General features: G+C 55.4%; 1 protein-coding gene across 4 annotated transcripts in view; it reads right to left on the reverse strand.

The window, feature by feature from the left end:
* Nucleotides 1-10,326, reverse strand: part of TLE3 (TLE family member 3, transcriptional corepressor) — a 47,758-nt gene extending 37,432 nt beyond the window's left edge. For all 4 annotated transcript variants that reach the window (XM_060153218.1, XM_060153212.1, XM_060153215.1 and 1 more), the window contains exons 1-4: nucleotides 9,243-10,326; nucleotides 8,596-8,696; nucleotides 8,017-8,080; nucleotides 6,981-7,025 (exon numbers count right to left, since the gene is read on the reverse strand). In XM_060153218.1, the coding sequence (XP_060009201.1) occupies nucleotides 6,981-7,025; nucleotides 8,017-8,080; nucleotides 8,596-8,696; nucleotides 9,243-9,266 (234 nt within the window). In that variant the 5' untranslated portion in view covers nucleotides 9,267-10,326. The remainder of the gene's footprint in view (nucleotides 1-6,980; nucleotides 7,026-8,016; nucleotides 8,081-8,595; nucleotides 8,697-9,242) is intronic.
* Nucleotides 10,327-16,680: the final 6,354 nt, after the last annotated feature.

The raw sequence follows: 16,680 nt of genomic DNA on the forward strand, positions 1-16,680 counted from the left end.
CTAATCTGCTCTGCAAACAATCAAGTGCTACAGAAATACGAAAGGCTATATTATTATAATCTACGATATCTGGTAGATCAAATTTTCACTGTATCCTTGATGAAGGCTTTCCCCTGGGATTATCTGGAGATGGCGGCAGCTGCCCCAGCATCCCGCCTGCGTCACTCACGTGGCGGGTGAATGAAACGGGGCGCCTCTGAGAGGACAGGGCAACGGGCACAGCCAGACCCAACCCCAAAAGGGCTCCCCTGGAATCTCAGCCCCACTCCTGGGAACTTGGTTCTTCCTTCACCCTTCAAAGGACGCAATTGGTCAGGGGAAGTTCTGGTGATAGCAAGCGAAGGGAGCCTCTTCCTAAAAGGTTGTTGAACCTTCAAAGTCGTGACATCACTGGGGTGAAGGGGAGGGAGGTCTTTGTTCCCAGGCAGAATCTTCAGGGCTGAGTAAATGGGTCCCCTGGCTCATCCCAAGCTGGGATGAACCTCCCCTGAAGAAGGCAAGTCCCTGACCTCCCCATTCTGCAGCCTCTGCAGAAGAACGGCCTCCTGGAATCTGATTTGAGGGACTTCGAGGCCCCTGATCTGACTCCCCAAAGGCTGACCCCTCCCCCGTCAGATGGCCTCTGCCTGCACATCCACGGTGACAAGGTGACAGTTTGGAAGCCTGCTCGCTCCACCCGCATGCTCACCAGCGCAACAGCCCTAGCAAACAAAAGAACTCAACGTCACTGCTGGGGAGAACTACAACGCCCCCATTATCTCCTCCAGAAGACCCTCGGGGGCGGCACCAAACCTTACTTCTGGGGCAGCAGGAAATTCCCCCCCTTCCCTAAGTTTCCCCTTAGCCTCAACCTGAGAAGGAACATTTCTTTTGAAAGGCAAGAGAAAAGCAAAAGCCAAGGGAGAAAAGCAAAGAGAGAAGGGGAGAGAAAGCATCTTGGCTGTGATCTTGAAAACAAGATATTGTCCCTTTAAGCATATAAAAACAAGGCCCTTGAGTGCGCAGTTCTCACTCTGGTACACAATTATGGGTGCTTTCAGCTGTCTAGCACTACTTCAAGTGCTCTCTTAAACCAGACTGTCAATGGCATGTTGAAAGCTATTTTGCCGGCTGCTATCATTAATAGCAAAGTGGAGAGCTGGGCTGATGAGAATTAAATATGGGGGAGGGGGCGGGTCATAACCAGTCATTACAGAATTACCAATATGAGCAAGAAGACAATGCCACTTTGGGGAGTAAAGTTCAAACCAGCAGATGACGGTGGGGAAGCAGGCCACAGACTGCAGCAAGTGGCCCCCCGGCCCGGCCCGGCAGATGGACCTGGGCCAGCCCTGGAGAGCCATCTGGGGACCGAAGAGCCACGGAGCGGCGAGTGTGAGAGCAGAGAGGCCTTGGAGATCGCTTTGCTGCAACATGTCACCACCTCACCTCCTGTCCCAAGTGGAGCCGCCCCTCCCCGCCCCGTTCCCAAGACTTGTGGACTTGTGGCTTCCGGGACACACCTGGCTGCCTTTCCAAGCACTGCTGCTCCCACCCCCGGAGGAGCCTCCACTGGCGGCTCCTGCCTAACGAATGCGGCCCTCCCTTTAAGACGAGGCTCAAGTAACAGCCCTTCGGTGTAGTCTTCTCTGACCCGGCTCCCCTTTCCCAGGAAGGATGAGCCCTTCCGTCCCGGGGGCTCCTCCGTTAGTACTTACTTCACTGCATTGCAATGACTTATTTAGATGCCCGACTCCCCCGTGGAGGGAAGGGTGTCTGTGGAACAAGCCCCAGACCACACCCGGGACACCCCAGGCCCCTAATAATCATTTTGGGGATCAGTCCAACCCCCTCATCTGACTGATGGAGAAACTGGATGGTGAGCGGTAGGAAGCAGTAGGAGGAAGCCTGCAGAGCCGGCGGCCAGCCCGCAACGAACAACCCCCATCTCGACTCACACCCTCTGACTGCCCAGTAATTCTGAGCAAAGGAGAAGCAACGTGTTCACTGAGCACCCAATATGTGCTAAGTGCACGTAGGAGTCCTGAGCAGAGGGACTTGCCCCCCAGCTATGGGGGTGTAGGAGGACCTCCGGCATGCAGATCGCAGCAGGGCACCACACTGAGGTCCAGCCTGATCACCTTTTTGCCCCTGGCATCCCAGGATTTTGTACAAACGGGATGGAAAAACATTTTCCCCCCACGCAGGAAGGAAAAGGGAATTCATCCCTTGGCTGACTCACTCCTACACCAAAAAAGGAAACAAAGGGCCTCTGACCTAGGCTAGACCCTTCCTGTCCGAGCTGGGGAAGGAGGAAGCCACAGACAGAAAGAAGAGCTCCGTGCCCTCCAGGAGCTCCTGGTCCAGCAGGATTCACGGAGAGTCTTCAGTAAGGAGCCAGGTCCCCATCTAGGACCAGTTTCCTTGATCGGAGGGTAAACACAGGGACCATGTGCCCATCTCCCAGGTCATTTCAGTGATCAAATGGGCGAGAAGGAAAAGCGCAAGGAAAGCACACAGACCCTCGCTCTGACAACTCCATCAGCAAGAAGGAAGAGGGGGTCCCGAGAAGGCTGGTGTGAGATGCAGTCTTGGGGGCCTGGGAGGCAGGCTCCTCCTAGGTGGACAGGACAGGGTGAAGGGAGCTTGGAGCTTGGTGGACCCCAAACTGGAGCAAGGCAGGCACCCCAGGCCAGCATGACTAGAGGAGAGACTGTTCCGGAGAAAAGCGACAAGGCAAGAAAGTCAGAAGGAAATCAGGGCGTAGAGCGGTTCCCGGATGCCAGCATTCTGACCAAAATAAATGATACTCAAAGGTTTTTTTCTTAGCTCGACTCAGATGCCACACAAATAGGCACCGCCCTAGTAGGAAGACCCACATCCCCTTCAATTTCAGTGCTCCACCTTCTCCTCACCAAGACGGACCCGATTCCTGGGCAGGGTTCTGGTAACCTCACCACCTGCTGGCCCCCTCTGGCCACACACACCTTCACAGCAGCCACAAAACTTCAAGCTGTTATCCCCTAGAGGTCTTCCAGCCCAAGCCCCTTTTTATGTAGGTGTGAGGACCCAGAGAAGGGCAATGACAAATGAAGATGTCCCATCTCCATCTTCAGCCATGTTCATGGCCACCCCCATCCTTAGATGAAAGAGTCACAGGTTTTATCACTTTACCTTACCTGTGACCCTTACCTCTGGGATTGCTAGTTATGCATTGCGTTTATTACTAGGCGCACTGAATCACTGGTTGTGCAAATAGCTAGCGGTTCAGAAGAGCACCCTGGGCGGGCAGAGATGATTCATCTGATATGGTTATAGAACCAGAAATGCGGGACTTTGGCGTTGCCAGGTTTGTGGCCTTAGCCTCCTGAGATAACGCAGAAAGAAGCAACAATAATTAAAGACACAGAGTGCTATTAGTTAGTAAATAAGCGCTCTCGTTTCTTGAGTTTTGCTAAGAGACCTGGGGTCAGGAGGAAAAGTGGCAGTGGCAGTTCCTCTGCTAACATGGGGCTGGATACCTCGGCTCCCCTGCCTGGGCCTCAGTCTCCTCATCTGTGACTTGAACGGTCTGCAGGAGATGCCGAAGGGCTCTCCCAGTTAGAACAGAAAGTTAGAAGAAGTGTTGCTCAGTGACAGAAAAGTGGGGGCATGACACTGTCCCCAAGTCAAAAGGCCTCTGGTGCTCTTCCAAAACCTTAGCGCTCACCAGCAGGGGGTGAAAAGAAGGCCTGCCCCAGCTTCTCAGGGCACCAGTGCCTCAAACCCAATGCACTACGATCGCTCTGGAGGGCTTGTTTCTACGCTGGCGATTTGTGGCTGACACCCGAGAGCTTCAGCCTCTGCGGGAACAAGATGGGAACTGACGAGCTGGCCAGCCATCATCACCTCCCCGGCCTTGCTGAATCACCCTTGACATCCTGCCTGGAAGTAGAGGCTTGGACGAGGTGGGTGACCTCTTGAAATCTCGGGCCAGGCCCATGATGCTGTAACCTCTGCCTTGCCACAATGAGGGAGGGAGGGGAGGAGAAACCATTTACTGCTTCTCTGGGATCTGACAGCTTGGAAAAAGAACAGAGAGGGAGACAGAGAAACAGCTAGGAAAGGAGCCAGCCACAGTGAGTTTAACCTCTCGGTAGAATAAAAACGGGCTGGACGCACCTCATCAGCTGCCCTCTGTCAATACTCAGGCCCATCTGGTAGAACCTGAGGTTCCCAACTAATAGGCGTTTCCCATAGAGCCAGCAAGCGGCTTTTAAAGAAAATATGTGGGGGTGCTGGTAAGAGGTGTGTGTGTGTGTGTGTGTGTGTGTGTGTGTGTGAGAGAGAGAGAGAGAGAGAGAGAGAGAGAGAGAGAGAGAGGGAGGAAGAGCAGGAGCACGCAGGCTGAGGACTGCCACACTCCCCAAGGTGCTAGCTCTGGAGAGCAGCCATTATATAAAAGTACAGACAGTCCCCGCCCCCCCGCCCACCCCCCCAGCTTCAAGATGAAGAATCCAGCCTGTTTGTTCCAGGCAGATGTAATCACACGAACAGTCAAGTCTAGAGGGCAGGACACTGCATGAATAATTCAAGCACTCCAGTCACTTGATTGTGTGTGCAGATAAAACACCAGTCAACCGCTAAACAGGTCAGCTGATAAACTTGTTTGCTCAGGCCTAACCACCATCCGCCAAATGCACCCAAGACCCACACTACAATTAGTGGCCGGTTTTCTTCTGCAGAACCCTTGCATGCCTAGGGAGTGGCCAGCCCCAGGAGGTCAGGGCTGCATTTCTCAGTGCAGGGTTGCTTCACCTCCTTGCCTCTTTGTTCCTACCCAGCCACCGGGCGATTGCACCCAACTCAGAGATTGCCATAAAACCGGCAAAGGCACTGAACTCAGAGCACGGAACACTCCCGCTGGGAAGCAAGTGGGAGCTGAGGCTGGAAGGCAAAGGTGAGTGGCAAACAGGGTAAAGTCCTGTTTAAAAGCCAGAGGCCCAGATTTGAGTCCTAGGTCTGCCCTCCTCGCCTCCCTGAAGCCTCAGTTTCCTCGCCTACAAAAAGAGGGCAAAGAATACATCTATCTGCCTCTGGCAGCTGACAGGATTAAATGAGACCATGTCGCCAAACCTCAGGCATTCTCCCCCTAAGAACCTGGTTTGGGGACTGGCCAGAAGTCCCAGATGCACACAGCTGCTCCTTATGCAAACCCCACCACTCAATGTGCTAGGAAGGCGAATAACTCTTCCTGGGTTCAGAGTGTCCCCAGGACTCCAGGGACAGCTTCGCTCCACCAGCCGAGGTGGATTCTTTGTGCCAAAGAACCATCCACTCACAGACACGGGGAACACCACCCATGCAGATCTCGACGTGCAACGACATATTACACCTTAACCACGAAGCTCTTAGAAGAACGGCTGCTGTAACTTTTAAACCTGGGTGCAATTACCCTGTTCAATTTAAACACACCCAAGATACCAAGCGCTGAGCACAAAAAAAGAGGGGGTGGAGAAAGGGATGAGGTTGCATCCTGCATAAGAGCCCAAGGCCCTTGAACACCTGGAACCCCGGTTGCACTGCACACATTCTTACTGGACCAGTCAGACCCAGTCAGTCCCACCTGAAGTTGGGCAGTCTCTAGCCCCGACTCCCGAGGAGAGACGGCTTTACTTACAAAGTGGTGTCTGTTTACAGTTCCTGTGGGTCAAGAAGTAAAAACCTGGTAGCCTTCATGTGCCTCCCCAGATTCCTCAACAAACTCAGGTCCCTTTCTGGCTGCCCTTCACCCAACACTGGGGTTCCCTCCAGGAGGAGAAAGGAAACTAGATTCCAAAGACTCTGTGCGAAGCCACTGGAGTGGGCAGACAGGAATCTACAAGCATTCCAGAGGTCACCTGCCCTTCTCACCTGCCCTGGGTCCTGCCCCCTTAAAGAGCGAAGTTTAAACCTTGTAAACCACTGTTCATTTAGAGCAGAAAAGTCCATTCAAAGCACGGTCAACGAAGACTAGAATAAGTCAACAGTCTTCTGGGATTTCAAGAACACCAATTGTTACAGAGAACCACCGGCCTGCGCCATTTCTCCTTGCCAAGTCAATGCTAATCACTGGCCAGGCCAAATTATAGGCGGCCTCTCCTCGGAAAACAAATACACAAACGGGCCTCTCCCACAGCCCAGCCCGGCACCCAGGATGAGTTACTGATATGCAGCAAGATAAAGGTGTTTGTATTCGCCCGGTCTGAGGTATACTGTTATTAGAAGAGTGACAATACGGGGTAGTTTACATATCCATCGCACACTACCACACTAGCTAAACTGGTTTGACTTCAAACCAGGATTTCAAAGCTGAGCTCAACCCCCAGCCATCTCAGAAGTCCTGGCGAGGCTGCCCCAGGCTCGTTACTTCACCTCTCGGCTTCATCTTCCTTCTCCGAAAAATGGGAAAGGCTGTGGCCGCCTTCACATTAAGATGGAGATAAAAAAGTTGCCTCATATACGTAAGGCATTGGGCTGTATTTCATTCTGGCTTTATATTTTTAAGCAGTTGGTGGCTTGTTCCCTTAAATTTTGACAGCTCAGCCTGGCTTTTAAGACTCTTGAAGTTTAATCTCATCAAGGCAGAACATATTTTTGTACACACACACACACACACACACACACACACACACAAACTCTCCTGCCTTTCCTCTTGAAAATTTTACATTAAAACAGGTAGCAGCCAGCTACCTCTGGGTTTCAGGAGTTTGTAAGGAACAAGTTTCCTTTGGCTCCTTCCTCCTCCACCAAGACCCAACACCAGGACAAACTTCACAAGCTCGGACACTAGAAGCTCAACGTGTCCAAGAAATCAGCCAAGCCTCAAACCCCGCATGTCAAGGGCTGGATCCATTCACTCTTCAAGGAGGAGGAGAAGGAACAGAAGAACGAGGCTCATTTTCAAACAGGAGGAGCCATTTTTAAACATCTGTGGATTAGGTAAAAATTTTAAAGCTAGACATGTACGGTAAAGCACTTACCTGCTTGTGCATTTCAATGTTCAATCCATAGGACATCTCGTAGTACTAAAAGTAAAAGTAACGGCCGTTAATGCACAACACCAAAGTCTGTTTGTGTTCCACAATGAGCTTTGGGGAAGGTTTCGGCCAAATGGTACTTTTATGATACATCTGCTAAAGAAGTTTAAGTCAAAGCCCAAAGCCGGCTATAAAGGGGTTGCAGAGCTGAAGACCGGCTCATGAGTGCTGTTCTCACTGCAACAGAACATCCTATACGCAAAGTATTATGAAGAGCGGGGCCCTCCCTCCCACCAGCCCTGCCTGTGCCATATATCCTGTTTATACAAGGTTCTCGTTCAACAAGGAATCGTGTGTACACTGGGACCCTCTTGTCCTCTGAGAGTTATTTAGCAATGTGTCGAAGGCCTCTTATGTGCAAAGCAGTGCAGGGAGCCTCACTTAAGGACCTCCGGTGCCTTCCTCACCAACAGAAGATTTAAACTTGCTGGAAAAGACACCGGGAAAAGGGCGGACGTCTACACACTGTCCCAGGGCCTTTAAGGTTCTCAGTTGGGGGATCCCTGAGTGTACAGTGGAGGCAAACGCCTGTAAAAGGCTCCTCCACTGTCAGAAACCCCCGGAGAAAGGGGGTAGGCGGAGGGGCCTTACGCCCCACTCTGGCTAGATCCCAGGGCTGCAGAGCAGTGAAGTTTTCAAACACTCCCAGGAGATCTCTAAGAGAGATTTTTATCCAACCCTGACATAGGCTAATCCAATCCTATCTTACTAGCCAAGATAAGACAACCAGCCCTCTGGGAAACCTTCAAAACACAAATTAATGGGGCACAAAGGAAGTGCACAAGTGCTTGGCCTGGGGTTTGGGTTTCTCTTTCTGCCCCTCCTCTCACCCACCCTCCTCCAAGTGGCCGGGCTATGGGAGGCTGGTGAAGGGTCAGAGGGCACACTCGGATTACACCCGCTCCGGGGCTGCCCGGCGGAGGCCGGTCAGGGGACCCGGCTCCAGGCTCCCCAGGCCCACGCCGCCCCGGCCTCTCACCATCACATAATGGCGCTGCATCTCCGTCTTCTCGTTCGCCAGCTTGTCGTATTCCACTTTGAGGCTGCGAGGGCAGAAGGAGCCGGCTCAGACTTGGCGCCTGCACAGCCTCCTCCGAGGCCCCAACCCAAGGGCCTCTGGGAGCCACTCTGTCACTTTCCTGACACCCTCCCCCCGGGGGGAACCCCTTATCCCGCAGCCTCCGGGGGAGGGGGGCTTGGGTCCCCGACACGCGGAGATGGAGTGAAACAACTTGAAACTTCCCGCGGCCGAGAGAGTGGACTTATCCGATCCGCGGGGGGGCGGGACCCCGACGCTCGCTCGCGACCCCCAGAACCCGGAGCGAGCCGGCTCGCGACCCGAACCCTCACCCTGGGGGCGACGCAGGGAGCCGGGAGGCTCTGCCGGCAGCAAAGGGTTAAGGCGCCGCGCTCGGAAAGGGGAAACAAAAGGAAGAGGCCCGGACTGCCCCGCCGCCCCGGGGTCGGGGGCCCGCTCGGTCCCCTAGGGGTGGTGGCAGGAGCTGCGGCGGAGACGCCCCCGCCCCGCCAGCCCCGGGGCGGCCCCCACTGGCCTTACCTGTGATATTGAGCTTGCAGGAACTGGAATTCGTCTTTGATCCTGTCACAAGACTCAGCCACCGTGAATTTAAATCCCGGCTGCCCGGGTTGATGGGGAGCCTGAAGCCGGCGAGGACAAGACAGCGGAGGGGCGGGGGCGTCAGACCCGGCTCCAAGCTGCCCAGACCCCTCACTGACTTTCCCCGTTCTCCCCCCGCACCTCCCCCACCCACCCACCATAGGGGCCGCCCTCACAGCCCAGCACCTTTCCAGCAAGTTTCTCAGCTCCCCGACGGGGCGGGGGGGGGACGGGGGGCTAACCTCTCCCTATTGGCCGCGGGGCTCCCATCCCTTTCACGAAGGGGCTCCCATTCCCTTCTGGGGCGGGGGAGACACAACGAGTGAGTTGGGATACTTAGGCGAGGGGGCGGAGGACAGCGTGAAAACAGTTCCCCAGGACGACTGGCAGCCCCCCACGCCATTAGGGCGGAATTAACCTCCTCTCGTAACGGCGCCCCCCCCATCCCATCCCCTTTGTGTGAGCGCGCGCGCGCACACACGCACACACTATAAAGGTAGCAACAAGCAAAATGGAGGTGCCAGATAAACTGCCTCGTTTACCCTCCCATGATAGATGCTTAAATAAACCGAATTGCAATTACTCACCGGATGTCTGCCTTGCGGATACATGGCAGGGAGGGGTCGTGATTCCGAGAGCGTGGAAGCGCTGAGAGCCCGGGCAGGGGAGATGCGGGGGAGGGGGGAGCCAAGCCCGAGCGGGGGGCGGCCGGGAAACCGAGAGCTCGTCCCCGGCCCCCCCAGCCCGCTCTCACACCGAAATCCCAGAGTCGGGCGCCCGCCCCAAGCGGAGACAAAGAGCCGCGAAGCAGGCGGCAAAGTCGTCGGCGGGCGCCGAGGCCGGGCGGCGGGCGCGGGCTTTGTGCACCTAGGGCTCGGCGGGCTGTGGCCGGCCGCCTTCCCCCCGCTGCGTGGAGCGCGTCAAAGCCGGGGGCTGAGCGGACATCGTCGTCTACCCGGCGGGTCCGGCGCGGGGTCCCGAGGTTAGGGGGCCCCTCCTGGGGCAAGCGCGGGCGCCCTCCGGTTCACTCAGCGCGTCGCGCCAGGAGGGAGGCGCGCCGGGGCAGCCCCAGCATCCGGGGCGCGCGGGTCCGATCCCAGGGGCGGCTCTCGGCGAGAAGAGGAAGGAGGCAGGCACCGGGGTGGCGGCTTGGGGCCGCAGGAGTGCCGGAGGGTGAGGGCGGGAGCCCGGCGCGGGCGCTTCGACCCCCCCCCCCTCGGAGAGGAGAGCCTGCTGTTCTGTCTGTTACTGCCGCCGCCGCTGCAAGCCCTTCCCAGGGCCGAGGAGGAAACTCCGGGCTCAGTAGGTGGGAATCAACCACCCTGGCATCCTAGCTCCAGCAGGCACAGGAAGCCGCATCAAAGGGGTCCTCGCTGCTCCCTGCTCGAGCGCCGAGTCCCCAGCGAGGAGCGCTCGGTGCCGCCACCGCCGCCTCGGAGCGCGCAGGCAGGAGAGCGCTGGAAGGGAGAAGCAGCCCGAGACCGGGGAGCTCTGTGGCTTCCTTCCTTCCCCTCGGCTCGGCTCTCCTCTCGCGCCCCGACAATCCCCCCAAACACACACACACGCACACACACACACACACACACACTCGCACCAAAAAAAGTGCCCCGGACCTGCGGATACCACACACAGACAGGCGAGGGAGACGAGCACGAGGTCTGAACTGCCGCGAGAGCAGTTCCAAATAGGGACTGAAAAGTAACAAAATAATGTGGCAGCTTCGCCCAGCGCTGGCCAATGGGAGCGCGGGGCCCCCACGTGGGGCTGCCGGACTCGGCCTGCGACTGGGCGCCGCTGGGCGCGACGTCACAATGCCCTCTTGTGTCTAAAACTATGCATGAAAAGTAGCAATCAGGCCCTACCCGCTGGTGACTTTCGCATGGGAGTGAAAAACAGCGCTCCTCAGATCAGGAATTAACCGAAAGACATATAATAAATAGATATATATTATAGTCCTGGGCTGCTAGAGTTTTTTTCCCCTCCTCTCTTTTTTTTTTCCCACGATCTACTAGCAAATAATTATTTGGCGGGAGGGGGAAAGAGGGAAGACAGAGGAATAATAACAAAAGAAAAAAAAAGCTGTACAGTCCTCAAAACCTGTGGCTGGTAGTAACGTATCAGTTTATTCTGCAGTGGCGGCAAACGATACCTCCCTCTAATCCCATTAGGTCTGCAAAGCAGCCCAATTAGATACTATAAAACAAACAAAATCACTTTGTCACTTTAATGTTTTCACAAGATTTCGGACTGATAAAGTGGTGGTCCCAAAGTTGCCCCCCACCTTAAAAAATTTGCTCGGAACTGAGGGTGTCCCTTTCTTTACGCCTTCTCCGGCCCACCCCCGACCCCACGGCCCCCAGCTTTTCTTCTTTGTTCATTTGTCCTTCTTTTCAGAAAGCCAAATAAGCAGCCTCTTTGATGTGCGGCGGCTGCCCCCGAGAAGTCGGAGGAACTCTAGCTTGGCGGGCACCGCAGACGGAAGAGCCCGACTCCCGCAGACACCCTGCTCAGTCCACGCTGTCCCCACAAGGGGCTCCTTCCCGGTGGAGACGGCTACGCCCTCGCCGCAGCTGCTCACTGAGAGCCGGGGCCAGGGAAGCGAAGTCGGGAATGCGGTGGCGGCCTGGCCGCACCACGGCCCGGGAGCTCCGAGTTCCGACCCGGTTTCCTCAGCCTGCCCTCGGCAGTGTCACCGCGTCGGCGGAAACCTGCGGAGCGGCGCGTGTGCGAGCCTGTGGGCGTCTCGGCCGCCAGCCTCGACGCCCCGCGAGGCGAAGACGCTCATCCGCCCCCGCGCACTCCTCTCCTACCCCGCCGCCGCGCCTCCGGGACTCCCCGCGCGGTCAAACAGGCCGCTCGACAACGGGGGCCAGTTTGCCCGCACAGCGATAGCCTCCACCTCTGGTGCTCAGGGTTACGTCAGGGCAGACGGGCCTGGGGGACGCGGCCCTCGAGAGGCTGGGAAGCTGGAAGGGCAGCGTCCCAAAGCCCACGGGCACCGCCGGGTGGGCGGGCCCAGGTGGGCCCCCGGACCCTCCCCTCCAGCATCTCCGCGAACCCGCACGCACCCCGGGGCCGTCGGCGGTCCCCGGATCTATATTTTCTCCTCATTAGGAGCTGGAGTTCGCTTTTGCATCTTAATGAGGAGCTGAGAGCGAGCGGGCGCTCGGAGGCCGGTGCGATGGGAGTTACACGTGAACACCCGCCTCGGAGTTGAACCTCCCCGCGTCCGTTCCGGCCGCCAGCCCCGAACCGTGCTCCTCTCTTCATTTATTTATTTTCCTAAATAAAAACATAAATCGTGTGCGGCACGCACCGAAGGGCGGGGGAGGAGAAGCCCGGCTCAACAGATGCGAGCATCTGGCCGCAGCATTCATTAGACACAAAATGGCTCCGCTTTGGAGCTTCCTTTCCCCCTCCCCCTTCTCTGCCCTCCCCTCTACGTCACGGGTGGGCGCACCCGCTTCCCACCCGCCCCGCCCCTTTCTCGCCCCTGCCCCCACGTGGGGGTCGCCGACCCCTCCCCCGATCAAGGCCCGAAAGGCCAATCAGAGACGGCTGATGGGAGTCTCTGTTACCGATTGGTGAAGCTGCCGAGCGCTGTCAGTCCGAGACCAAGGCTGTCAGTCAAAACCACGCGGGGTGGGGGAGCGCTGACAAATGCCGAGGCTTCTGAGCCTCCCGCTTGCAAATAGTGCTTGGAATGGCTGCTTAATTAGCTTTGAATGGCTTTTCCTTCCAGCTCAAACAATCTGTCACTACCATGTGGTATAAAGGAGCCATGCATAAAAAAGTAAGCAGAGGCTAAATATCAATTTGATTTTGTGTATCAAAGGAATATTTTATTTTTCTCCCTAGTAATGAAACGTATCAATTTAAATAATAAAAGGTAAAAACACACACACACACCAAAGAAAAGAAAAAAAGAAAAGAAAAAAAGAGAAAAAGGAAAAAAGCCAAGCTCCACGGTTCTCCGACTCCTGTGCAAGCCTGAAACAGGTAATTTCTACGGCCCACGTTCAGGAGGAAGCCTGAAGCTTCCCCCCAGCCTCCCCCCACTTTTAAACTTGCATTAAGTGTTCTGTTGTCGTCCAGAAGTCTAGAAAGAGTGATGGGGGAGGGGTGGCAATGTAAAAGGAGGTGGGGACGGGGAAGGGGGCAAACTTTAAAGGGAGCTCTTTGAAGCTGCTAATCAAAGTGGAGGGGGGGTTTAAGACCCCATAAACTGGGGCTCCCGCAGCAGGTCTCGATTTGGGAGCTGAGAGAAGGGGGGGGGAGAGCGAGTGTGCGTCTCGCCCGGATTTATTAAACACAATGCCTTCAAGATGCCCGGGACGCGGCCCCTGTACCGGCCTTCCCCCTCTCCGCTCTCACTCGAGACCGGCTCCGACGGCGCCCGCCCGCAGTCGGCCGACGAGCCCGGGCCCTGGGTCAGGTCTACGCAGACCGTGGCCAGAAGAGACGTCTCGGGTTTGGCGTCGCTCCTGCCCCGACGTCCACTCTCCTAGGGACCCCATGAGCAGAGCAGACTCACGTCGAATTCACCTGTGAGCCACAGCCCTACGGCCAGCGCCAGGCCTGAAACCTTGGAGGAGCCCGCGGGGCGTGTGATCGACCTTGTTTTGCAGGGAGCCGCCTCCTCTGCAGGGCCCGAGTGGACTACTCCGCCACCCAGACCGAAATGATAACGGCGCCCAAGCACTTTCTGTGTACAGGGCAGGACACAGCTACCTAGGCGAGAACTCTCTTCATCCTCACCTCACTCCTGAAGGAAGCGGCCTGGCTGGTAGTCCATTTTATAGAGTAAGAAAGAGAAGCCGAGAAAGTTCGGTAACTTGCCCCAAGCTGGGCAGAGGTGTCAGGATTAGAGTCCAGGGCAGCGGGCTCAACAGCCAACTTCAGCGCCCCTTTGCTAGCGCGAGCTGGACCGGGGCGAGCTTTTGCAAAAGGAAAGGCATTCATTCATTCATATTCACTTATTCATTCTGAGGTTCTGGCGATGAGGTCAGAGGCCCAGCTCCCCAGCCCCTGGCTTCTACTCGCTCTGCACCCAGCATCACTCCCAGCTCTGCAGGGCTGTCTGGGCCTCCTGCCTCAAGAGGAACGGAGAGGTAGGCAACCAGGCCAGCACCCCTTTCAGCTCGCCACCGCTCTACCCCCCACCTTGCCACCCCACAAATTAGGAAAAACAAGGAGAAAAATAATTTTTTTATGCTCGAGAGAGAAAAGAAAAAACATGTATACAACACCCCGTCCAAAGCGCTTGACAATTATTTTTAAAGAAGGAGGGGAGTGGAGAGAGAGAGTTCAAACGTCTCTGTCTCCAGTTCTAATTGGAAACGTTTCAACTGTTTATGTTACAAGAAGTGTCAGGGTCATTTGCTACCGGAGAGCTGACTTTTCATTGGCTGCTTAATTGAGTACCTCGGAGTCCACCCCACGTGGGAGAGGAATTCCTGGCATAAAAAAAAAAAAAAAAAAAAAAAAAAAGTCACCCGGTGAGACAGAAAGTCCGGCCTGGATTTGCAGAGCGGAGGTTCCCCAGCCCCTCATTTGAGGTGCAGGGTGGTTGGTGGGTAGCAGTTTGCCAGCTCCAAGAGCTGCTTTTCTGGTTTTTTAAAAATAATTGTCAAACACTTTAGATAAAGTGTTAATATATGTTTTCTCCCTTTCCCAGCAATCAAAGGGTCTGACTGAGGTCAGCCACTGGGCTGTGGCCTCCTATTTGAGGAAGAGCTCAGTACCTTGGGTGGGTTTCAGATCGCTCTCTATCATCCCTCCCCCGCTCCCCCCCCAGCCCCCCAGCCTCCACTGGCTTTGATTTTCTAAAGGTCTGTTGTTGGGACTGCCCAAAGGGAAGACAAATCTTTCTCTCCCCTCTCCCCTTTGGTTGATTCTGTAAGGCTCCTCTGATGGTTGGCCCTTGACTCTATTGCTGGGGCAGTTCTGTCCCCCAACTTTCAACACCCCTACCCCACCCCCACCCCCCACTCAGTCATCCCCAGCCTTCTTCCACAAGTGAGCACCTCACCACAGAGTGAAAGGAAAGGGAATTTTTATTTATTTAACATACTCTTACATAGTGCTTAACTCTGTCCCAGACACTGTTCTAAGCACTTGACAAATATTAACACACTTAATCCTCTCACAGTGAATGAAGTGGGTACTATCAGTATCACCCCTATTTTACAGAGGGGGCAATTGACATGCAGTGGTACAATGACTTGCCCAGAGTCACTTCAGTGGCTGATGGACTTGAACCCAGGCAATCTGGCTCCAGAGTCTTCAGCCCCCACACTCCACTGTGCAAGCTTGGCTTTCCTGGGAATGGAGATCAGGGCTGCAGGACAGACCACAGGAAACTGGAGGGGCCCCGGGAAGACCCAGAGGGAGCTCATCCTGCAACCACCTCTTTTCAGGGAAGGGAACTGAGTTCTGAGAGGCTGGGGAACTTCCCAGGGTCTCCTTACCCCTCTTCCAATTCTCTGGCTGGTCCCAGCTATGTGACCTTGGGGGACTTATTTCATCTTGCTAAGCCTCCATTTCCTCATCTGTAAAGTGGAGATAACAGTCCTGTCCACCTCAGAGGACTGTTTTGAGGACGGATGGAGATAGTGCATGCAATGTACTTAGTACAGAACCTGGCACATGAAGTGATCAGTAACAGTTAGCCATGTTGGTCATGATGATGATGCAGAACCATCAGATGATTCGACTCCATGCACGTTTTGTGGGTGCCTGCAGAGATGAGGAAGGTCTAATGTCCCAGCCTTTGCAGGGAATAATCCAGGCAGTAGCCAAGCCCAGGTGGGAACACCCAGCTCGCTGGAGCCCCTCCTGAGGTCATCAGGGGCCTTCCCCTCCCTCTCTGGAATTCCCATTCTTTATCGTGGTCCTCAGATGACCTTGGACATCCATACTGCCCAAGGACCCTTGAGGTGTGTGTGGGAGGGGAAGGGCAGAAGGGAGGGGGCAGTTCAAGGCTAAGCCTTGGAGGGGTGAGGGGTTCTGGAGGCAGAGAAGTCCGACTAAACAGCAGTGGCGTCCATAGCATTTCTGAGAAGACAAGCCACAACAATGAAGTGTATGAGTATAAAGTGGTCTGGCTCTGAGGGAGAACGGGAATTGTGAAGGGGGCGTTCTCTGAGGGCTCCCTGGAAGGGCGGAGCTTGAGCTCGGTCAAGAAGGATGGACAGAAGCGCCAGTGGGTAAAGGGGACCAAGGCTGAACAAAGACTTGTAACGGAAACCTTTCCCCCTCAGCCTGCGCCAGGGCGCTTTCGGCTTCCTCGGATCCTTTCTGTGTTTTGCCACCCGACAACGTGCTTTGGCTCCCTTCCTTAAGACCCCTGCCCTCATCCCAACTTCTATTTCAGACTCCAGTGAAATCTGGCTCTAAAGTCTCCTAAGGTCAGGAGAGAGGAATCCACTCATTAGTACTGTGCGGCAGCCCCAGCCTGGGCATCAGGAGGCCTGAGGATCTGCAAGATCCTGGGCAAGACCCTGAAACTCTCAGAGTCTCGGTTTCCAGATCTGTAGAATGGGAATGATTGCTTACCCGGCAAGAATGTACAGAAAGCCTGCTCTGTGTAAGACCTCTTTGGAGGTACCACAATCTAAGGGAAGCCTTTGCCTTTGGAACGTACACAAGGCAGGACAATCCCTAACTCCAGGCTGTATGTAGGCCCTAAGAACCAAATAGAGTCTATGCAGGGAAGCAGTATTGGGTAGAAGGGTGGAGGTTGACAGTCAGGGAAGCTGCCTATAGAGGGTGGCCCTCGGTGTGGCTAAGTGGAGAGGAAGGGGAGAGTTCCAGACAGGGGCAAAGGTGCCCAGCCGGGACGTTCTAGAGCATGCTGGGGATGGTTTGCTTGCCTGGTGGCCCAACTGGCGGAGGAGGCCACCACCTCTCTCCGGAAAGCTAAGGAAGCCGGGCAGTAATTTAATGAGCCCCTCACGTCTACCTGGGACTTTGTGCCGAGTAGGCATGGAATGTGTTTGTTCACCTGTCTTTAGCAGAAGCTTA

Source organism: Lagenorhynchus albirostris, chromosome 1 (assembly GCF_949774975.1).
Source record: "Lagenorhynchus albirostris chromosome 1, mLagAlb1.1, whole genome shotgun sequence".
Lineage (NCBI taxonomy): Eukaryota > Metazoa > Chordata > Mammalia > Artiodactyla > Delphinidae > Lagenorhynchus > Lagenorhynchus albirostris.